Source organism: Nuphar pumila, chromosome 8 (assembly GCF_984573655.1).
Source record: "Nuphar pumila chromosome 8, dmNupPumi1.hap1.1, whole genome shotgun sequence".
NCBI lineage: Eukaryota > Viridiplantae > Streptophyta > Magnoliopsida > Nymphaeales > Nymphaeaceae > Nuphar > Nuphar pumila.
The window spans coordinates 72,742,048-72,767,402 of NC_143256.1; the positions used below are offsets into that span (position 1 = coordinate 72,742,048).

The window sequence follows — 25,355 nt, forward strand, 5'->3', positions numbered from 1 at the left end:
TATTTGGGAGCAGCACATTGCAATTGAACAATGGTGTTGCCACAACACTACACTGGAAATGGAACCCAAAATCCCCAAGAGGATGTTTTCCGCAAATCTATCCCCAACGCTATATTTTGAAATACCATATTTTTACCAACACCACAATTTGACAAACAATATTTTGGAAACTCATGGAAAACAATATTTTGGAAACGCATGGAAACACCCAAGACGAGCCATAAAAGCAAGTATTCAAAGGAATCAATTGAAGATGGGAATAAACGAGCACAGAATTTTGATTCACAAATTTCTTGTTTCCAGAAATGATAGTACCACTAATTTCTTGCTTCCTACAACAATAGCATAGGGCACTAACCAGATATTCTACGGTTCAGACTCGTAGTTTGGTTTGAAGAGATCACCAAGAAACACTCAGCATACCGATCACCAAATTAAAGACACTCGTGGTGAAACCACTACTAATTCCAGTTTATTCCCCGTAGACAAAAATTAGGATCGAAGCCACAGAAACAATCTACACAAATATTTCCATCAAAATCTTTTAGATGAGAACAATGGGGGGAGGGAGGAAAGGATGGTCCGCATAAAGTTTTATGAATTTTTTTTCCTAGTCTTGATTCCCTTCAAAACTGAAATTTTAGAGACCTTCAAGGAAACCACTAAAAAAGAGTGGCTCTTTGATGCACCCAAGCATAAACAAAGGAGAATTACAATACTAAAAAGAGGAGAAAACTACAGCATCGAATCAAACCGCAAAAATATTTTCTGGATGCACCTCTGATCCAACCCCCTACAAGAAACTCAAAATCACTCATGATTAACACTCTCTGACTTATCTGTGTCCATGGGCTCATGTGGCACCACGCTTTCTCTCTGTGGCTCTTGGCCCACGGAGGACTCGGTATGCTGATGCTGCTCAGAAGGCTGTGGTGGCGGAGGGGTCTCTGGTGTCTGTGGCTTGGGAGGTGCCGGACTGGGCTTCGTCATGATTGACCTGCAGAACCTGTTGAAGTGACAGAATAGTTAGCAAGGTCTTGTAACATAGAGATTCAAGGTATCCCAATATAGACATACAGGCTTTTTCATTCAAGCAGTAGCTAGATTGTATAGCAGTAAAAAAGAAAAACAGACCAATTCAACCGACCAAATAACCAAGAACATCATTCTCAACTCATGGTGAGGCCTACCGTTCATCAGCAGGAGCAAACTAAGTTACCAGTTAACAACAAATTATATGATCCACCATTACATCAATCCATTTGCGTGTGCATGTATGTGTGTGTGTGTGTGGAGAGAGAGAGATGCACGTAGTAACACACACACACACAGAGAGAGAGAGAGAGATGCACGTAGCAACACCACACCCAAGGGCTACAACCACAATTACAATACTCCAATTCTTCACTTCCAAAAAAGTTTGATCGACATGTAAGATAACCAAATGGAAAGAGAAGACAGCACTACCATCATCAAAGGAAATTCATTTAAAAGGCAAAGAAAATGTTGGCTTTTTATGCCATGGATGGGTCTGATACCTAGCAAAGCAACTAGATTTCATAGAGCAATGAAAATTTCACTACATATCCAAATGTTGAACACATTCATGCTTTACTGTAAAAGCTGTTTAATGGAGAGAGAATGGATTTCATGAACCCATGAATCATTGGAAGAAAACAGCTTGCCTCATTGGCATTCATATCTTACAAAATAGAGTAATGGAGAGAGCATGGATTTCATGAACCCATGAATCATTGGAAGAAAACAGCTTGCCTCATTGGCATTCATATCTTACAAAATAGAGTTACCTTTCATAGGAGCAGATTGTTACAAAATATGCAGAAGAGCACTAACCATAAAAATTGGTATAATTGGCTTACCTGTCCAATGTCTCAGCCTTTCTTTTCACGTCAGCCGACAGGAGGACAGGTGGGGCGTACTGGGGTAAAGCATCCTGCTGCTCCTTTTTCTCTTTCAGCCATGCTTCTGCCTCCCTACATTCGTTGACAACCTACAACAGCAAGAACTATCAAATATCCTTCAAATAGAAGCATCAGAAAGAAAGCTATGATATACCCAACAAACAAGCTTCAAACAAAGAGGCAGGAGGGTCCCAACTCCCCCTCGCAACCCATTAGAAAAAGCAATCCTGAAACTTATGTGATCCCTAAAATAAAGAAAGTGGTCCAACTAAAATACGAATAACAATTTTTGAAGCATCTGCCATTGGGATCACACACCGAACATTCAGAACTTGAGGGATGACTGTGAACTGCCAAACAGGCAAATACAGGTTTGCGGGGAACCATGCCACAGCCAGCAAAGGAATCAAACAATGCAATAAATCACAAAAATGACTGCCCATGGCACCACATATATTCAAGACCCTCACCAAGCACTTCAATAGTGATAAGGTTACTAAGCTCTACAAGTGGTAACATATCCTATGATATATCAACAGAACACAAATACCTTTTGCTTATCATTGATGTCTATGTGGTCAAATTTTGGATCTTTTGAGAGTGCAGCCCCGCAGAAGCTATTGATGCAGTAGACAAGTTGTTCAATAATAGGCCCTCGGTCCACAGTCTCCTTATAGCGTTGTTCAATGGGATCACCTTGCTGCAACCAAAATTATAAAATCAAGTTTTCCCAAAAGGCCAGACCTAACAACATTTTCAGACTCACCAGATGATAATTAATGGCATAGACATGACAAACACGCACCCGTTTGTCAAGGCATGACATACAAGACCCAAATCTAAAACTTAATGAGTACCTTCTTAAGCTCCACCAACTTGGCAATGTAAACACCTTTAGTTTCGTCTTCCCCATCCTCATATAACCAATCCTCCACCTCCTGAAGCTTAGCAGAAAATTCCTCCCTCTCATAATCAGTTACGAATTCTTGATATTTGTCATGAAGCTGTCACAAAGAGAAAGCGTGTCTCAACAAATTATAAAATCAAATCTATCACATCTTACATGCATTAATATCCATTAATGCACAAAGCCACTGTCACAGCAGAATTTTCTATACCTTATTTCTCATATCATACACATATGCCTCCACGGCATTCTTTTTCTCCTTGGTTTCCTCCATGACCCGGTCCTGCAGGGCCATTTCAAATTCCTTCTCCACAAACTTCTGCACATCTGCTGCTGCCATCGCACCATAAACCATCTCTGATACAGACACCTTAGCCTTCTTTACCTTCTTTTTAACTGTCTCTACCTGCACAAAGAAATCACCTGTTGTCAATGAAATCGTACAAATACTCTCATCCACAAGGAACATACAAACACAGCCTATCAAAATTTCAAATTGAAACAATCACATCCCATGCACCAACGTCTCCCCCCCCCCAAACCACCACCATCATCAAACTGTCGAACAAAGAAATTTAGAAAAAAATACAAAGGATCAAGCAATCTACATTCAGATAAGTACATCTATAGGTACACACATACATAACTGTGTTCTTAGAGCAATAAAAAACTAATGATAACCACATGTATTAAGCAAAAATTACCTATAAATATGATTTTTTGCGTTTAGGACATCTAGGAGCTCTCTCTCTCTCTCTCTCTCTCTCTCTCTCTCTCTCTCTCTCTCTCTCTCTCTCTCTCTCTCTCTCTCTCTCGTGTGTGTGTGTGAGCGTGCACATAAATGGCAAAAAGCTAAAACTAGCAGGTATTTTATCAGCTAGACCCAAACCTATGGGTATGTGGAGCTGGATGTGGTATCAGTAATCTCCATGCCTGGAAGGATCTAGTCTTATATAACTAGATCCAACCAGATATGGATACGGGTCACTATGAAAAAAATTGGGTCAGGATTTTGAGACACCTAGTCCCACCCCCATATCCAAACCATTGCCAGGTCCAGTGTGTTCATTTACAGTGATTAGGATCAAATGCAAGCATTTGAAAGGAACCTAGTCACAGCACCCATAGCAACATTGAAAAAAAAAAGAGATATCAGCGCAAACAAAATCACTAATAGTAAAAATTTAGCAGCAGTCTTTAGAAGCAAAACAACCAAGATCATCATGCTTCCATGTCTCGCTGCCGCTTTTATGTTTGCCTCCTTGACTAGGCATCTGCAGCAATTCAGCAGCTGTAAGCCAAAGGTGAGATAAAGCAGCAGAACTACATGCCATTGGCAGGCCAAAGTTAAGATGGTAATGAATTACAAGCTTTCTGGAAATTTTATGGTTAACAAGGATTTAAGAAATATATATATATATATATATATATATATATATATATCGTAAGGCAGAAATGGCAAAAGCTAAAATTAGTGGGCAATTATTGCAGTCCAACAGCCAGACCCAAACCTTTTAGTCATATGGAGATGGATGTATCAGTAATTTCCATGCCTGGAAGGATCCAGTCTTATATAACTAGACCCAACCAGATATGGACATGGGTCACACTGAAAAATGTTGGGTGAGGATTTTGATACACTTACCTGCCCCAGATCCAATCCATTGCCAGGTCCAGTGTGCATGTTTACAGTGATTGAGATAAAGTGGACGCATTTGCTGGGAACCTAGTCACAGAACCCATAGCAACACCATTGAAAAAACAAGCAAGCTCTCAGTGCAAACAAAATCACTAATAGTGAAAATTTAGCAGCCATCTTTAGAAGCAAAACCACCAAGATCATCATGCTTCCACGTCTTGCTGCCACTTTTATGTCTGCCTCCATGACTAGGCATCTGCAGCAATTTAGCAGCTGCAAGCCAAAGGTGAGATAAGGCAGCGGAACAACATTGCATTGGCATGCCAAAGTTAAGATGGTAATGAACTACAAGTTTTCTGGAAAACTTATGGTTAACAAGGATCCAAGACAGGCTCCCAGGTATCAAGCATTCAAGGCAGAGTCCCAGGTATCAACTCAGTTAAGAGAACCATAATCAGTTGTCCAATGAGGATCACATAGCATCTACCACAAACCAGTTATATGAGATGAAACATATGGATGGGCTGGGCACAGTGAGCACTAATAGTGAAAATTTAGCAGCGATCTTTAGAAGCAAAACCATCAAGATCGTCATGCTTCCACATCTTTCTGCCAGTTCTATGTCTGCCTCCATGACTAGGCATCTGCAGCAATTCAACAGCTGGAAGCCAAAGGTGAGATAAGGCAGTGGAACAGCACGGTAATGGCACGCTAAAGTTAAGATGGTAATCAACTAAAAGCAATCTGACAAAATTGGGTGAACAAGGCAGATTATCAACTTGGTTAATGCAACCTGAATCAACTGACAAGTCCAAGGAAAACCCCGCAACATTTACTTCAAACCAGCTATAAGGGATGAAACATAGATGACCAGGTAAAGTGATCATTTATCATTCAAAGTTATACAACTGGGACCAAAGTCATTCAGAGAGAGAGACATACAATGCTTGGCATATCAAGATCAGGATTTACATTCCCATGCTGTAGGGAACACAAGTAACAAAACAAGAAAAAGGGAAAAAAAAAGGTACAAGCAATCAAGGCACATAATAACTCATAATAGTCAAGGACTATGACGGGAAGAATCCATAACAACATGTTATATTCATATGCAAACAAGTTTGTGTATGCATGGCCAAGAAAGCTATTCCCAATAGTCAATAGAGAATTAATGAGAAAATTTTAATGTGGATAATTAAAGGCAGAACTAGGAACATGGCCTACATGTCCCTTGCCAAAAATTGATTTCTGCCTCCCTGAGTTAGACTCCAACATCCAAAAGAGTGGCTATAACGTCACAAATTGCCATCTGAGTTAGATTGCAATGACATGATTTTATAGCAAAACGTATAGATAAATGTGACTAGGTTACAGAAACCCATCCTAAATCAATCAATGCCAAAAATGCCACCTCAAAAAAGATTGGTAACAGATTATATGGTGAGCACCCTAACATAAAATGTAAAGCTCACCTTATATCCAAGCTACATATAAATCTTTGAAATGTTAAGGTTAATCAAACTTTTCACCAAATGAAATAAACACATAATTATTGTACAATAAATGATATTGATTAAAATAATCACGAAGCTGCTGGCAATAATGTTGCATCAACAAATCCAAAGTACTCTTCAGAACATCCAGAAGGTATGTTTCACTAGCTTCCCACGGACAAAAACACAGTTGAGTTTACACACTGGACTTCGCACTGCAGAAGGGTAAAATTGTTTCTCACAACCAAAGAGGCAATTAACCAGATAATGCCTAGAAAGGCAGCAACTAATGAACAATAGGTATTAATGAGAAAAGGAGAAGCAAAAAGGGTCTGTCAATCTCTGAAAATAAGGCAAAATAATACTGTAAAACCTAAGCAAACAGCCAAACCATAAGAAACAGGACGAGTCCATAAGAAATGTTGAAAGGTCAAAACCAAGGATTAAATTTGACTGAGAATATTCTTCCCAAAAAAAATGACTGAGAAGCATAATGCACACAAGGAAATGCTTGGAGTCTAATTTTCAAACCTTAGCATCTGCTTCCATCTGCACAGGTTTGTAACTCTCAGGAACACCATTTTCAACACCCGAACCAGATGCATCACAGCAAGCTTTGGCATCCTGCACATTTACATCACCATCAACACTGGCTGCAGGAGCTGCATCACTTGGGGTATCATCTATCTCCATTTTAGTAGGTTCCTTTGTCTCCTTGGAAGGTTCTTTAACAGGTGATGCTGGTACCTCCACTTCTTCTTCCAACAACTGTAACGGTCATTTAATTGCCTTAAAATATGTGTGAAATATAACTAGAAACAGTACACATGACAAAACTACAGAGACTTACAGTTGCAGACTCAACAGATACTATCCCATGTATGTTCAAGCGAACTTTTAATTTCAGCTTTGCACGTTCTCCTTTGGCAGATTGGAATGGACCGATCTAAATACAGAAAAAAGACAAGAAAAAAATCCATGAGAACCATGCTGAAAAAGGTTAAAACACAAATTAATGTCATGAAGGAAGAAGAACATCGCACCGTGTAAGTGCTTATCTTCGGCTGTGCTTGCATCTCACTAACATCACCATAAAGAACATCAACAGTAAATGACTCAGACCTATAAAAGGTTAAGGCCTTCACACTGGGAACAGGATTGCCCTTTGGAAAAACAACTGTTGTTTGCTGATGATCAACTGATGCACCATTTTCAGATTCAGGGGCAGCACCTTTCCAGGACAAAGCAACAGGGAATGGGAAGCTCTCATTCACCTAACAAGCACACAAACACTTCAATTTGAGAATATTCATTATGTATGAATTAAACCTCCACAAGACATCCACTGCAACACTAGACAAAAAATCAAACCAAACCAAACAAAATTCTAAACGACCAAAGTCGTAATGATATAAGAAAATTTTTAAAAAATGAAAAAACACACCAAATTGGAAATACTATTAAAAAGTAAACTATACAATAATGCTATCTCTCTGACCAAGACAATGGCTACAAATAAATTAATAAAAGGGAAAAGAAAAGGAAAAATACGAGCAGTTAACCATGTCAAATTCAGGTCTGAAAATTTTGTCTTGATTGCCTATGAAATAAAGGAGGTGACATGTTACTAATGTTGAAAAATATCCAAGCAGCCATCTACCGCCATTCGTTAAGTTATTTCTGATCCTTCTTGTACAAGATAAGCAGTTTATTTTCAATCCCCGTACAAGATTTGCACTCATGCATATACATGCACACCAATTCTCAGATTAATCAAATTTCTTATTGTGTTCTTTAGGTCTTGACAAAAACAGAAAAGGGAAAATATCAAGATCAGAAAACTTCAAATGAAAATATGGCAATAGAATTGTGAAGTGCTTGTTATACATTACAAGTTTTTGCCTTGAGTTGTTTCAATTTTTATTTTTTTCTCAACATCTCCAAGACTTACACCAACAAAGCCATTTTTTCAGATTTTTCCAATAAAAGCACTTTTCAATATTACCAGAAGACTAGCATTGGTGACTCGGTTACATACATTGGATAATATGTGTTCTGTCAGTAATACCATATTGTCTAGTAGACAACACCAGTTCTTTAGTTTTTTTTTTCAATGTTATGTGGATTAAGAAGTAAAGATGTGATCGAATAGCCAATTTAGTAGGAAACATATTCTGGAGCATGCAATTGCAACATGTTGAACATATTTTTCAAAAGCATGAGAGAGAGAGAGAGACACAAGGAATATACCTGAAACTCTCGCACTTTAAAAGTAGGGCTCAGGATGGCACATTGAAGAGCACATCCACGTGCAACACACTCGCTAGCATTCATTGTTCTTCGAGGCTCTTTCCCAAAAAACTCTGTCAGAATCTTAATAATAGCAGGGACTCGTGATCCTGAACCAACAACTTCAACTGAATGAATGTTTTCAACCGTAATCCCAGCCTCATGTATGGCCCTTTCCAATGGACCCTTCACCCTCTCCAGAATTGGAACACTGATCTGTTCAAACTCATCCCTCTTGATGAATCCTCTCACATCCTTCTCATCCATCAAGCACTCTATGTTCAGTGGTGCCTCTGGATTCGCACTCAACACTTTCTTCAGCTTCTCACATGCTGTCCGGAGCCGCTGACAAGCTCGTGCATTTGAGAAAACATCAATCTTATACTCCTTGAACTTCGATGCAAAATGCCGAAACAGAACCTCATCAAAATCGCGTCCACCCAGTGACCGATCAAAAGCATGGGCAAGAATTTTGAGCTGTCCCTTCTTAAACCCAGCAATGCAGACCTGCATACTAGCATGACCAACATCAACAAATGCAACATTTATCTGATCAGATTCTGGCAAGTCAGTCTTGTAAATCCCATAGGCTAGGGCTGTAGCAGTAGTTTCATGAATGAGCCGCAGAGGGTGTAATCCAGCAATGGTAGCAGCATCAATGACGGCTCTCCGCTGCAAGTCAGTAAAGTAAACGGGGATCCCTATGGAACAATCCACTACAGCTGCATTGAGGTTATTCTGCGCAATTCCCTTGAGGTTCGAGAGGACCATTCCAAGAAGTTGTGTAGGTGTAAAAGCCTTAGATTCTCCAAGATAACGAGCATGTATGAGAGGGAAACCATCAGGACCTTCTGTCACAGTAAAAGGCAAAGACTGGAGGTCACGCTGGAGCTCAGGGTCAGAGAATGGTCGACCAATAAGGCGCTTGATTTGGCTAACAGAGTTTTTAGGGTTCATTACTGAAGAAGCAGCGCCTGCTGTACCAATGAACCTCTGCTTGTCACCAAAGCATACAACAGCAGGGGTTTCTCTCTTGGACTCATCATTAAGGACAACGTCAATCCCGCGCTGTCGGGCAACAGCAACGATACAACTTTCATTCCCGAAGTCAAAACCAACAACACTCATTTTTGTTCCAATTATCCAGAAGATAGGTCTCTACAGGCAATCTCGCAAAGGAATGTTGAAAAGTTATACCTCCCGTGTTCTGTTGAAAACAATAAGGTCATGAGAAAAAGTTTAGAAATCTGGGGTCCATTCAGATATAAAAAAAGGATAATATGTAATGCACAGTAACATCTGTTCGTCTGGCATAAAAAATAAATGCAGTTACAACCCATATGTCTTTAAGAAGCATCCATGGTACAGAAAAAAGAAGGGAGGAGAAGAGAAAAAACAAAAAAGGAATCTCCCTCATGTTTTAGATTGGTACCCGAAAGCCTCCATGTCAATATGAAAATAGAAAGTTAGGATGGTGGAAACAGTTCCAGCTAGATAATAGGCATGTCACCATAGTGATTGGTTCAGATATCCAATGATGTTGATAACCCTTTAGCCACTATGCCCTTTCCAAGCCCAATTAGCCAAAGTGATTACATCTAGTTTGGAGTCTCTTTTCTTTTTCTGAAAGAAAGATGGGTTTGGAACTTTTGTCATCCAAATTGAACATTAAAATGATCATTAATTTGGACAAAACAGCATCTCAAGCAGCACTAAACATCAAACTGGAAAGGAAACTCAGCCCCATTTATGGTATTGCATTTTTGACATCTTGAGATGGAATAGGGATATCTTTACCCATACATGTGTTAAATCACGAAACAACATAGAAAACTAGAAGGAATACAAATGCAGTCAAGTCGACCAACTCTTCACACGGTAACAATAGAAGTCAGTTAAAATGCCTCACAAGTTTCTTTCTTTTTTTTTACTTTTCTCATACATATATCGAACCATAACAAAAGCAACCAGACACGAATAAAAAACAAATTTACCACACACAAGAATGAAATTTGACCCCAGAAGCTCTTCATCCCAACCCCATCCCCTCCCTTAAGCCGCTCACAATACAAGCATAGAGCAACCAAAAGCAAATGTGGCAAAAAAATGGGACCAATAAAGGAATCACAAAGATAGATCAAAAAAGACCCAACGGGTTTGGGCCGTTTGACGGGCAGCCTAGGTTCAAATCCCAGGGGCATCGACTCCCTGGGTTCAAGGGGTAAGCCCTCGGAGTTTTATGCTGACAGGACAGCGACCATAAGTGAGGCAGGCTGAACTAGGGCGGCTAGGTCCTCTGAACCTGGGCAATTTCTCAAAGTAAAAAAAAAGATAGATCAAAAAGTAAAATCCCGGATATGATGGCATTAAGAAAAGAATTTTTCAACATAAAGCATTCAAAGCAGCATTTTGAAATAAACAATAAAAAACTTATAGGTTCCTTCAAAACAAAACACAAAACATATGATAACTTCACACTGGTACCAATATCCAAAGAGCAAGATGGATGCCCAAGCATTACTGAAAAACAAAGACTTAGATGGATCTGAATCAATATTTCTTGGAAACTAATGAAAACAATGTAAAGAAAATGAAAAGAAAAATAATCAGCCAATTACTGATAGAAAAAAAGTACCATATCAAAGAATGTATCTGGCCTACAATTCAACTTTATTCCCGACCATTATATAGAAGAAGATAAGTTGCCCGTACTGTAGATGGAAAAGGAAATCTATGACTTAAGGCAAAGCACCACAATGTCATACGTAGGGAAATGAACAATAAAAAGTCACGAAATGAAGACACAAGCATGAAACACAAAGAAAAATGCCGATTTCAAACACGTCACATTCAGCTTTCCAGATCCAAATCAAGCAAAACGTGTTGCCATTACAGAGAAATGGTTAACCTACAATAAGGCCATAATCAAAGAATCAGGTCTCGAAAAAATCTGATAACAACAATCATATAATCCCACATACACAAAGAACATAAGTTTAATAGAGTGTCGCATCGAAGAGCCAAATCATTGGAAACCCAAAAAAAAAAAGAACTAATCATCAGAGAAACGAATGGCCAAAGAGACTATAAATGCAGCCTCGCAATGGGCGATCACAAACCTAAAATTTTCCATGCCCACAAGAAGAAAGCATAAGAAAATCCAGATTTTTGTCGCTCCAAATGAAGGTCTACGCTTCGAAGCAGCTAAGCAGATGTTTTCCAACACCAAAAAAATCATGAAAGGAATGAGACTAATGTTTACTAAACTAAAGATTCCAAATTCCAAAACAGATGGATCACCGGAACGCTAAAAGGCCGACATTAGCACATCGGAAACAGATCGAAAGGCCTAAACGCAGAACACCGCGATTCCTGATCGCTACCACATTAGAAACACTAAAAAACTCACAAATGTGAGATCCAGAGTTTTCAAATCCGAGACTCCCGCCTCCAGATCACGAAAGGAACGCCACAGATCAGGACATCAAAGGACCGCAAGACCGAAAAACACAAAAACCTAACGATCGAGTCGCAAGAGAAAAACCAATCGAAAATTTTGGAATTTCTCCGAGAAAAAGAGCAGCGGAAGATTCGAGATTCCTTCAAAAAAGCGTATGAGGATATTGAAGAAGCGCTGCGATTCTAGGGTTGGGGCTTCTGCGACGCAAGGGGAGAAGAAAATTAGGGTTTTCTGGGGGTCGGGGAGGTCATTACCTTCCTGGGGGCGTCCGTCTCTGCCGAATCCTCGAGAGCGAGATAGAGGGAAGGAATGGGAAGAAATGAGAGAGAGCCTCCTTCCAGAACCCTCTATAGGAGAGAGAGAGAGAGAGAGACTTAAAAAGGCAAGACAGGAAGAAGGAAAATCCCGGAAATAGGAAAATCCGGAAATTGCGGAATGTTGGAAATTTAAGAAGGGCCTGGCAAAGTTTTTTTTTTTTTAAATCGGATATTTTTTTAGTTTTTTTTTTAACAAAAAATTACAATAATGGTTTTAGTCTTTTAAATAATTACTAATATGGTGAAGTCACTTTAATGGACGGTTCGATTGGTGGACGGTTTAGATGAATCTATCCTAAAATAAATGAGATTCAAATTGGATCAATTAAGAAACTTAGATGAGGATTGTAATTAATGGCTAAAAAATTAATTAAATTTTTATAAGAGGATAGAGTGGCGTGACCCCCTTCTCTCTCTCTTTATGGCATATAAAATATAAATTAAAACAAATAAATAAAAAAAAACAACAAGAAATAAAAGAAAGAGATAAAAAAAGAAAATCAAGAGAAATATAAAAGAAAGAAAAAGTAACTCAAGAAGTTGCCATGAGTGCGAGGAATCCCTAGAAAGGGAAGAGGGTGGTGCCTCACATCATTTTCAGACTGCCGAATCTGATAAAAGAATTTCACAAAATTAAAGAAGATTCTTGATAGATTCGGCAGTCTGATATCCTGGGATTCTTTTCTCATGATGATCTTTCTGCACTCTTTTTTGACAGAATTTGAGCTCTCTTGGATTTTTCGGGAATTACATCATCCTTCATTTTGGAGATGTCCTAGCTTTTTCTCTCTTTATTTTTTTGGAAGGGTACATCACAAACTCCTTCATCTCAGAGATGTTCCGATCCTTCTTTTCTCTCAAGGATTATATTGACGGTTATTGGCTCATTGGTTAGGAATCTCTTGATGATAACAGAAATTAAATACCTTTTAGGGATTGTCGAGAGGTCCATCACACTCGCCTTCATCTCGACGGTGATCTGGACTTTCCCTAGAAGGATCCGTCACAAACTCCGTCATCTTGGAGATGATCCAAATCTTCTTTGGCCCCGGGGGTCGACTCGTCTAATTCGCCTTCATCTTGACGACAGTTGAGAGATCCCTTTTGCAGATATTTAATTGCAGCTTAGGTGATTGAGGGGACATGGAGATTGAGTGGATTTTTCTGTATCACCCAGGATATTTCGACTGATTATTTTCCAAGAATGATCTTTAAAAATATGTCATTGACTGTGATCAATATCAATCACTTTTGGCTTTGCAACAACATTGAATTTTCTTTGCTGGCCATATCGCGGATTTATTCTTCATCCTTTTGGTTGGCCAATAGAAAGATTTTGAATTTTGAATCATTTTTCGCAAAAGCTTTGTCACTTCGGAAGTAATACTGAAAGTATTCTGAGGTACAATTTTATGCGATAAAGATTTTGGAATCAACAACTATTTTTTTTTATGGCAAATTGGCAAAATATTCTTGGAATCCTTGGTGAAGGAAATCATTTGGGATCTAAATGACACATCCGTGGCTAGATTCTTCTCTCCTTTCCCCAAAGGAGAGACTCAGGCTTGACCCTTACCTGAACGGGTAACAAAAGATACTCCTCTCTTCCCTGAAGAGGAGGTGTTTGCAAAACGAACTTTCGAAGAGAAATAAAGTTTTCGTCAAAACTCCCTATTTCTAGGCTTCTCTTATGGAAAGGGGGCCGCTAACAGAGATTGAAAGGATATCATAGAGGAACGAGTCCATCACACTCTCCCTGGAAAAAGGGTCCTCGACGACGGGGGTGGCCTAACAAAAGACATTTAGGGTTACAAGGAGGATGAGCTTCCGTCAAAACTCTCCCTGGAAAAAGGGTTCATTGTGTGACAATAAAGATTGTTTTGCAAACTGTTCGTGAATCATGAGTCCCTTCAAACTCTCCCTAGAAAAAGGGGTTCAACAAACGTACAATAAAGACATGCGAAAAAGAATGAGCTCCCTCAAACTCTCCCTGAAAAAAGGGTCCCTCGCAAGAGAAGATGATTGAAATTGGTATTGGGTGACCCAAAAGGGTCGAAATTGGGAATGACATGGGTTTGATGGGGATTCAACCTAAGAACGACATTGGTTCAATTAAGAACGACATTGGTTCACTGGGAACGACATGGGTTCGATAGGTATTCAGCCTACGAACGACATTGGTTTAATTAAGAACAACATTGGTTCACTGTGAACTACATGGGTTTAATAGGGATTCAGCCTAAGAACGACATTGGTTCAATTTAGAACAGCATTGGTTTCGCAGGGGTTCGACCTACGAATTATCAATTCCATAGGAATTCAACTTAAGGATCATAGCTTAAGAATGAATGATTCCAACTTGTGAGCTTTGAATGGACCAGGTGCTAAACTGGGTTTTTGAGAGAAGATTCGAATCGGAATTCAACTCTTCAAGGAAAACTAGATGAATTGGATTTTAAAAGAAAATTCGGGTCGGAACTCGGATCTTCTAGACCAATTGCCAAATTTGCAGGAAAGTTTAAGTAGAAGTTCGAACTTTTAAAGGAAAACCAAGCGAATTGGATTTGAAAGAAAATTCAAGTCGGAACTTTGATTTTCTAGACCAATTCTGAATTGGATTTGGAAGAAGATTCGAATCGGAACTCGACTCTTCTAGACCAATTCTAGAATCTAGAGGAAAGAAAATTATACGAATTGAATTTGTAAGAAAATTCAAGTCGGGACTTGGATTTTCTAGACCAATTCTGAATTGGATTTGGAAGAAGATTCGAATCGGAACTCGACTCTTCTAGACCAATTCAAGACATTTAAAGGAAAGAGAAGTTGATAAGTATAAAGATGACATTTGGGACTAGTTCAACTAGTACGAGCATCAGATTTTGGAAGAGTACCAATATGAGCACTGGGTTTTAAAAGGTTACCAGTACGAGCACTGAGTTTTTTAAAAGGTTACCAGTACGAGCACTGGGTTTTAAAAGATTACCAGTATGGGCACTGGGTTTTTTAAAAGGTTACTAGTACGAGCACTGGGTTTTAAAAGATTACCAGTACGAGCACTGGTATTTTAAAGATTACCAGTACGAGCACTGGGTTTTAAAAGATTACCAGTACGGGCACTGGGTTTTAAAAGGTTACCAGTACGAGCGCTGGATTTTGGAAGGTTACCAGTACGAGCACTGGATTTTGAAAGATTACCAGTACAAGCACTGGATTTTGGAAGGATACCAGCATGAGCACTGGATTTAAAAAAAAGCACCCGCACGAACGCTGGGCTTTGAAAAAGTCTGACCAGTGAATACTGAATTTAGAGGGTTCGACCAGTGAATACTGGATTCAGGAAGTTCGACCAGTAAAAACCGGATTTAGGAAGTTCGACCAGTGAATACTGGATTCAGGAAGTTCGACCAGTGAATACTGGATTCGGGAAGTTCGACCAGTGAAAACTGGATTCAGGAAGTTCGACCAGTGAAAACTGGATTCAGGAAGTTCGACCAGTAAAAACCGGATTTAGGAAGTTCGACCAGTGAATACTGGATTTAGAAAGTTCGCTTCACCCGAAGGTTGACCGGTAAAAATGGTTTTGATAAAAACTCGGCCCGCAGGACGAACTTGAAAAAGGTTGGTGTTTAGAAAGCGCTTGATGATTGTAATGTGAGATTTTCAATCTTTTACCCTCACGCTGACCTAGACAAATGTCGGGGTCTCAGGATTTATCCCTTATCCTGAATGGGTAATCGATGCAAATGCAAATTGATGCAGATGAATGCGAATGAATGTATGCAAATGCACATGAATGTAAATGGGTGCACATGCGCGCACAAGTGCGTGAAATGAGAGATTTGTTTATCCTGCCTGCATACAGAAAGTTTTGAAGATAAAATGAAAATTTTAAAAATGCCTCAGTGTAACTGGGAAAGAAGAATTTGAACAAAAGGATAAATGATTGATGTTTGAGGAGCGCTCTCTGAAGGTGACACGACAATTGGCTTTTGATTGATTCAGAAGAGACTCTGAAGAGGTCATTCCTCATAAAAGAACATTTTGCCGAGGAGAATAAAAAAAAAAATGGCACCGAGCTTGCGAGAAAAACTGACAACTTTATTGATGTATTGAAGGAAAGGTAATAAATAGAGGAAAGACAGACGAGATTACATCATCCCTTTGAAATAATAAAAGCAAGAAGAGAAATTAGGAAAGTGCTAGTGTTATCAATTTTTTGAATGATTGGGGAGAAACATGATCAGGATGAATGGTCCTCCTTTTCATCTCCAACGAGAATATTCTTGTCAATGACGTCTTGGATAATATTTTTAAGGACAAAACAATGCTCGGTATCGTGACTCATTGCCCGATGAAATTTGCAGAACTGATCTTTAAACCTTCCCATGGTCATAGGAGGATTTGCTATCTTGGGGAGTCTAACCTTCCCTTTGGCTATCATGTATTCCAGAACTTGCTCCAGTGGCTGTTCTAAGGGAGTAAAATTGCGATCGTACCCCCAACCATCATGCTTTGGTTTTCCTTGGAATTTTAATTCGAATTGGACACTTGAGGAAGACTTGTCATCTCGCTTGTCCATTTTATCCTTCCGACTTGCGAGGTCATTTTTCTCTGAGTTTGGATTTCCTGAGCCTCCAGTATGATTTTTTCTACCTCCTCTTTTGTTTTGTCCATTGCTACTTCTGGTAGAATTGGTAGAAAATGTGGAGTGAGCCTTCAGAGACCCGACTGTATCTTTTGTGTGCATGTATTCCAAGAAACTCTCGAGTATTTGATCTAACGGGGCCATCTTGTGGTCCTGGTTTGGATCATCACGCTGCATCTCTTGTCCAGTACTTGATTTTTGCTGAGACTTGGATAAGACAGTTGACCAATACTCTTTCTCATTTTCAATGAAGAGATTCTTGTCGATATGATCTTGGACGATATTTTTAAAGACGAAACAATGTTTAATATCGTGCCCCGTTGTTTGGTGGAATTTGCAGAAGCGGTCTTTCCATTTCCCTAGGGCGACCAGAGGATTAGCAATTCTTGGAAGCTTAACCATTCCTTTGCTCAGCATGTATTCAAGGACCTCTTCGAGGGGCTGATCTAGAGGAGTGAATTCGCGATCGTAACCCCAACCGTCATGCTTTTTCTTCTCTTTCTGTTGACTCAATTTTTCACTCTGCTTTAAAGATTTCTCTTTCTGACTTGTATGATTGCCCTTGTCATCCTTGCACCCCTCGCGGTGGGCCTTAACAGAATTTGTCTTTTTTGAATCTTGATTATTCCTGACGGGAGTGATGCTCTTGTAAAAATCTTTGCTCCTGAAGACCTTCTTGCCCTTGTCGCGGGCTTGCAAATCTTTAATCTTCTTTGCCATTTCCTTCAGCTGTATTTGGAACGGATCATCCATTGCTTGATTTTTCCCTTTATAGGTTGTCCCTTGCCTATGAGGGGATCTTTGAAATGCTTGCCAGACTTCATACTCTTTATCAGTGCCGCCTACTGATTCTGACTCATTAGATGTATCCTTGTGTTGGATATATTTCTTGGATAGTTTTAAAACTTTCATGGCTGACCGGCCTTTTGCCCTCTGCTTGACCTGGATCTTTTCTGTACTAGCTTCAGCTTGTTCTGTCAACATTTTGGTCATCATCTCTTTGAACATAGCATATATCTGAGGATCAACATCATCCTCTGCTTGCTGACCTTGACTTCTGACTGATCGGGGTGAGTCCATTTCCTCTTCTGAAGTGACTGAGTATGAAACGCCTTCAACTGATGAGGTTTTCTTTTCGAACCTTGTCTGACCCATCGAGTATCACAAATGTTCTCCTGAATGTTACTGATGCTCTCTACAAGGTAGAACTGATGATTAGGCTTTTGAAGGAAATTTGGTTGAAGGAAAATATTTGTTGAGAATTTTGGTAGACAATTGAAAGAGTATCCCATTACTAGGGATTGAGTCGTCGCTGGAATTACGACAATTGCGCTGTTATTCTTTGCAAAATAAACAACTGGAAATATGCCTTGTTACCTAGGCGAGGTCGTCAAACCAAGATGAGATGTAAAATAAAGGAATTTTATTGAGGGGAAAAACATGATTTTATCAATAATACTCTTGACAGAGGGGAGGGGGACAAACAATTTTCCACCACCCTGGATAATCAGAGGACACTCGAGGACCAGGAAAAATAGTAAGACTGACAAAGGAATCCCAGCCATGTCTGGCAGAATGGTATGCTCCGGACCACTGATCTGATGCGAGGTTGAATTCTGGCAGAACCCCTGCTAGTGGACGAATCTCTATGCGCTTCTGCCTCTGAGAGAACTGCCTGACACACCGCTCTGCGCAGAAGAAGGGGCCAAGTAGTCTGAATCGCTTGCCATAAGCATAAGTGTATCTGGGAGGTGATTCCTGACGATCAAAGTAATCCCATACGACCTCTTCCTCCTGAAGGTTGTCGATCAAGAACCGGTATCGCGCAACTGGAAGAAGCTTTTCACCATTGTATCTGAAGGAACTGGTTCGGACTGGCACATGCCGGAGGAACCAAGACTGCAAAGCATAGGTGCACCCTTCGACTAGGATCGACTCTCCGAGTGTGAAACGGATCAACCCTCGGTATAGAAAGGCCAGTGCGGCCATGGCTATTGAGAGGCGGCTGGTCTGTCGACTTCCCCATCTCCTTAGAAGCTGAACTATTCTGATATCCATGTAATTCCGTCCATCGGGAAAGAAATCTAATCCCACCGTGCACAGAACCATCACGTGTTGAATTCTCTCTTGAGCTATTCTGGACAACGAGCTGACTTCCACTAATGTCCCATACTGTCTGTAGATTTCGAGCAGATCCACATATTCGTTTCCATCTTCTTCAATCAGAGGCCAAGACTTGCGTCCTGTCATGTAGGCTAAGGCATCCTTAGGGTCCAGACCCTTAACATTAATCAGAAATTGTTTCTCCAATGGATCTCCAGGCTGACCGACTGGCTCGGGCAATCCCATAATCTCTGAAAATTCATCCATCAGTACTGTCATTTCGCCCCACGGGAACCAGAAGGTAGAAGTGCTCGGATTCCACCACTCTGCTAGTGCATGGATCAGGTTGCCGTTGACTATCTGCTTTTCCACTGCGGATGCCAGTTCCAATCCACACTCGTCCAGATGGTCCGGAAACATACGAGAGAAGTTCTTGAACCATGAATAGTACCATCGGGAAAAGAAGGATCCGGTGCTGAGGGCTCGATGTTCGGGAAGACTTTGTCGCACCTCGTAGGAGATGTGACCCTCAGGGAACACTGAATCAAGCTGACTGGATGCCATCGGACTGGAAAACATGGAAAATTGGAATAAGACTTGGAAAATACAGGAATTTTGAGGAAAATGCAGGCAGGATAAAAATAAAGCAGGAAATTCGAGATCCAGAAGACGGGAAAGATGGGAAATCACCTGGAGTTTTGAAGGAAATGAAGGGAAATTTGGAAAATCGTCCAGGGTTTGATGAAATATGAAGAAATAAATGGAAAATGAAGTATTTGAAAAATCGTCCAAGGTTTTAAAACATGGACAATACATGGACATAGATTGGGGAATTTTGAGAAAATCGTCCAGTATTTTATAAAATTGGAGAAAATATGGAAAATAAAAAGGAAATAACATATTCAATCAAATTCTGCATAAACAAGTATGTACATACAACATTCCCTAAAAGCTGACTCTAGATGCACAAATTTTGAAATAGCTGTAGGACCTTAATCCTAACTCTAAGGTTCAGATCAACTGTATCCAATCCAGTTATGCCTATATACTCAAGCCAAGGCTCGATGTACGTGGCATAAAATCAATTTCTCCGGTTCTAGGTTCAAGTTTTCCAACATCCTTGAGCACCTGCCGATATACGTTGGACTATGGCCCTTGGTACGTGGCAGGGGGGTTTTCACCCAAATAGGTGGCCCAGTTGTGAGGCTCTGTCCCGAACTATGGTTCTGGAAGAGAGCCCAGCAACGTGAAGACCAGGACAATATAGGTAGGGTGATTTTTGAAATATGAGCACATGCAAGAAAACAGAGGGCTCTAAGTCCTAAAGAGATAGAATTTTGAAATATTTGAAGAAGCAAACATTGTTTTCATACAATTCCTAAATTGAGGAGTGTTGTATTAGACCTAAGTTTATGTGAGCATGAATAATTCTCCTCAATATGGTCCTACCAAACCATACCTAGTCTATATGCATTCCATGTCAGCTGGGTTCAAGTCTAGGCTCCTAGGTTCACATGATATCATAAAGAAAAGCTGACATTCCATGGAAATCGATTTTGATAATTTGAACTAAGTAGAGCATTAGATTGATCAGGCAAAGACAGGTCCCATCACGGTCGCCGAACCTGTTATCATCGCAAAATTTTTAACTTTTGCGAGTCAAACTGACCTTTGAAAAAGATTTTGAAAATAACTCGCCTCTGTTTTTAAAATGCGGGAAAATTCCGTAGAATGGGACTCGCCTGTCGGTACGAGGTTCAACCGTTCCTGCCACCTTTAACAGGGGTAATTGAACCAAGGATCAATCTTATGCTCTGCTCTATTCAACTTGTCTAAATCATATTCTAATTTCTAAATGCACATAGAATCAGGCATGTGCTATGAATTTTCAGAAAATGCACATTTGAAAACATGATGTTTGCTTTGAATGATTGAAATATTTAGAAAATGTAAATCTTGGAAATGATATCACATGGAAAATCGTGAATTAGGACTTGAAAGATATTTCTGAGGAAAGCAAAAATCGATTTCTGGGGAAATCTTGAGATTTTATGAAAATCAATTCTGAGAAAACTTGGTTTTTCTGAATTCCAACTTTGAACTTGAAAATATAACTTTGAAATTTCAAATTTTAAACTTGAGAAACACTTGAAATATACTTTGAAATTCAATGTCTTTGGGAAAATCGATTTTGCTATAAGACTTGGGATATTTTGAGAAAATGAATTTTTTTGAATTGGAATTTGAATTGGAATTGGCAAATGCATGAAATGAATGAATATGATTTTGAGGAATTAAGAAATACTTTTTGTATTTTTGAGAAATGCAGTGCATTTTGAAGTTAGCCTAAGAGTGTAGGCTGAATGTGGCTAATGTGAAGATCATAAATCTGGGTATCATTCATATTCTGACTATGGCCATAAATACGAATTCCACCAAGTTTATAAACTTCATAGAAGCTAGTGCATGTGCCATTCGTGTAGACCATGGTGAATTTGCAAAAATATGCATGAATCATCATCCATCACATATTAAAATTATAAAAATAAGCTATATGCAATGCAACCTAAGCTAAGCAGGAAATGTAAAATCTTATTCCAAAGTTTAATTACAAATTACATCACTATTGAAATTTAAATACATGGAAAATAAAGTCTTCAATGTACCTGCAAAACTAGAAAACTTTGTTAATGAATATATGTTGGCTTTTCTAGATTTATCCAACAATATCAGGAAATTATTGGATTTTGCTAGATATAAGCCTTTTTGCCATGATTCACTTAAATCAAAATGATAAAGTATGAAATAAAATTGAATAAATAAGGAAGATAAAATATGAAATTTCGAAATTGGGGTCCAAATGACCAAAATACCCCTAATAACAAGACTATGGCCTTGAAATTAGGGTTTTTAGAAAGATATTTTGATAAAATGCAAGTTTTGAAATTTGAATGTAATAAACTAAGCTAAATATGATGTGACATGCTTAAAAATATGAAAATTAGGGTTAGGGATTTCGAAATTTAGGTCAAATGACCAAATTGCCCCCGATAGCAAGACTATGGCCTTGAAATCAGGGTTTTTAGAAAGAGATTTTGGTAAAAATTTAGGTTTTATGCACTAAATGAAATCAAATGAGCACAAAATTAAACCTAAAGCATCCTAATATGATTATGAACATGATTAAACCCTAAAAATATATGCCTATGCACGAAAATCCAACAATATCACAAAAACTGTGATTTTAGCAGTGTTTTTGGATCTTTCAGGAACCCGGTTTTGCAATTTGCTCAATTCAGCCATTAAATGGATTCCAAAATCCATTAAAATTGGTATCTGCACTTGTTATAACCCTAATATCGAATTGGAATTATAAAAATAATTTTTTGACATTAAATTAATCCAAAAATTGCATTAAACCCTAAAAATATGCTATTTTTGACCTAATTCACCAACCAGTCTCAGTCCAAGACCTGAACCAGGGGTCAAATCTCCATGGAAATTTATGAAATTTTACAGAGACTAACTAGGAAGAAAAACAGAGATTTCCCAATTCACAGATCGGAAAAATCATCTCTGGTTAGGGAGAAACCCTTCCGGCAATCTGAGCTAAAATATATCACTTTTAATAGGGATTAAAACGGCTACTTCAGATTGAAAATACAGGCATAAATAGAAATCTTACACAAAAATCTCTGAAATTTTAGTGGTGAATAGTAGACAGAAAAATAACAATACTCACTTTTTACAGATCTAAAATCGGATCTATGGTTTGGGATTTATGACTGACACAAGTCTGATTAGGGTTTTGGTAAACCCTAAAGAGTTTTAAACTTAAAAGAAGATTTCCTAAAAGGGGAAAAATACTAAACAGTGATCAAAAGGATATTGATAAAAGAATTTCACAAAATTAAAGAAGATTCTTGATAGATTCGACAGTCTGATATCATGGGATTCTTTTCTCATGATGATCTTTCTGGACTCTTTTTTGACAGAATTGGAGCTCTCTTGGATTTTTCGGGAATTACATCATCCTTCATTTTGGAGATGTCCTAGCTTTTTCTCTCTTTATTTTTTTGGAAGGGTACATCACAAACTCCTTCATCTCAGAGATGTTCCGATCATTCTTTTCTCTCAAGGATTATATTGACGGTTATTGGCTCATTGGTTAGGAATCTCTTGATGATAACAGAAATTAAATACCTTTTAGGGATTGTCGAGAGGTCCATCACACTCGCCTTCATCTCGACGGTGATCTGGACTTTCCCTAGAAGGATCCGTCACAAACTCCGTCATCTTGGAGATGATCCAAATCTTCTTTGGCCCCGGGGGTCGACTCGTCTAATTCGCCTTCATCTTGACGACAGTTGAGAGATCCCTTTTGCAGATATTTAATTGCAGCTTAGGTGATTGAGGGGACATGGAGATTGAGTGGATTTTTCTGTATCACCCAGGATATTTCGACTGGTTATTTTCCAAGAATGATCTTTAAAAATATGTCATTGACTGTGATCAATATCAATCACTTTTGGCTTTGCAACAACATTGAATTTTCTTTGCTGGCCATATCGCGGATTTATTCTTCATCCTTTTGGTTGGCCAATAGAAAAATTTTGAATTTTGAATCCTTTTTCGCAAAAGCTTTGTCACTTCGGAAGTAATACTGAAGGTATTCTGAGGTACAATTTTATGCGATAAAGATTTTGGAATCAACAACTATTTTTTTTTATGGCAAATTGGCAAAATATTCTTGGAATCCTTGGTGAAGGAAATCATTTGAGATCTAAATGACACATCCGTGGCTAGATTCTTCTCTCCTTTCCCCAAAGGAGAGACTCAGGCTTGACCCTTACCTGAACGGGTAACAAAAGATACTCCTCTCTTCTCTGAAGAGGAGGTGTTTGCAAAACGAACTTTCGAAGAGAAATAAAGTTTTCGTCAAAACTCCTTATTTCTAGGCTTCTCTTATGGAAAGGGGGCCGCTAACAGAGATTGAAAGGATATCATAGAGGAACGAGTCCATCACACTCTCCCTGGAAAAAGGGTCCTCGACGACGGGGGTGGCCTAACAAAAGACATTTAGGGTTACAAGGAGGATGAGCTTCCGTCAAAACTCTCCCTGGAAAAAGGGTTCAACAAACTCTCCCTAGAAAAAGGGGTTCAACAAACGTATAATAAAGACATGCGAAAAAGAATGAGCTCCCTCAAACTCTCCCGGGAAAAAGGGTCCCTCGCAAGAGAAGATGATTGAAATTGGTATTGGGTGACCCAAAAGGGTCGAAATTGGGAATGACATGGGTTTGATGGGGATTCAGCCTAAGAACGACATTGGTTCAATTAAGAACGACATTGGTTCACTGGGAACGACATGGGTTCGATAGGTATTCAGCCTACGAACGACATTGGTTTAATTAAGAACAACATTGGTTCACTGTGAACTACATGGGTTTAATAGGGATTCAGCCTAAGAACGACATTGGTTCAATTTAGAACAGCATTGGTTTCGCAGGGGTTCGACCTACGAATTATCAATTCCATAGGAATTCAACTTAAGGATCATAGCTTAAGAATGAATGATTCCAACTTGTGAGCTTTGAATGGACCAGGTGCTAAACTGGGTTTTTGAGGGAAGATTCGAATCGGAATTCAACTCTTCAAGTAAAACTAGATGAATTGGATTTTAAAAGAAAATTCGGGTCGGAACTCGGATCTTCTAGACCAATTGCCAAATTTGCAGGAAAGTTTAAGTAGAAGTTCGAACTTTTAAAGGAAAACCAAGCGAATTGGATTTGAAAGAAAATTCAAGTCGGAACTTTGATTTTCTAGACCAATTCTGAATTGGATTTGGAAGAAGATTCGAATCGGAACTCGACTCTTCTAGACCAATTCTAGAATCTAGAGGAAAGAAAATTATACGAATTGGATTTGTAAGAAAATTCAAGTCGGGACTTGGATTTTCTAGACCAATTCTGAATTGGATTTGGAAGAAGATTCGAATCGGAACTCGACTCTTCTAGACCAATTCAAGACATTTAAAGGAAAGAAAAGTTGATAAGTATAAAGATGACATTTGGGACTAGTTCAACTAGTACGAGCATCAGATTTTGGAAGAGTACCAATATGAGCACTGGGTTTTAAAAGGTTACCAGTACGAGCACTGGGTTTTTTAAAAGGTTACCAGTACGAGCACTGGGTTTTAAAAGATTACCAGTACGGGCATTGGGTTTTTTAAAAGGTTACCAGTACGAGCACTGGGTTTTAAAAGATTACCAGTACGAGCACTGGTATTTAAAAGATTACCAGTACGAGCACTGGGTTTTAAAAGATTACCAGTACGGGCACTGGGTTTTAAAAGGTTACCAGTACGAGCGCTGGATTTTGGAAGGTTACCAGTACGAGCACTGGATTTTGAAAGATTACCAGTACAAGCACTGGATTTTGGAAGGATACCAGCATGAGCACTGGATTTAAAAAAAAGTACCCGCACGAACGCTGGGCTTTGAAAAAGTCTGACCAGTGAATACTGAATTTAGAGGGTTCGACCAGTGAATACTGGATTCAGGAAGTTCGACCAGTAAAA

General features: G+C 39.1%; 1 protein-coding gene across 1 annotated transcript; it reads right to left on the reverse strand.

Annotated features, from left to right (window-relative positions):
- Positions 1-518: 518 nt before the first annotated feature.
- LOC149829974 (heat shock 70 kDa protein 14-like) lies at positions 519-12,064 on the reverse strand. Its single transcript, XM_090016204.1, has 10 exons — positions 11,965-12,064; positions 8,212-9,457; positions 7,005-7,235; positions 6,812-6,907; positions 6,493-6,729; positions 3,041-3,235; positions 2,780-2,926; positions 2,473-2,622; positions 1,881-2,011; positions 519-1,006 (listed from the first exon to the last, which is right to left on the reverse strand). Exons 2-10 carry the CDS (start codon positions 9,376-9,378, stop codon positions 811-813), a joined length of 2,550 nt encoding a protein of 849 aa, XP_089872330.1. The 5' UTR covers positions 9,379-9,457; positions 11,965-12,064; the 3' UTR covers positions 519-810.
- Between the last annotated feature and the right edge of the window lie 13,291 nt (positions 12,065-25,355).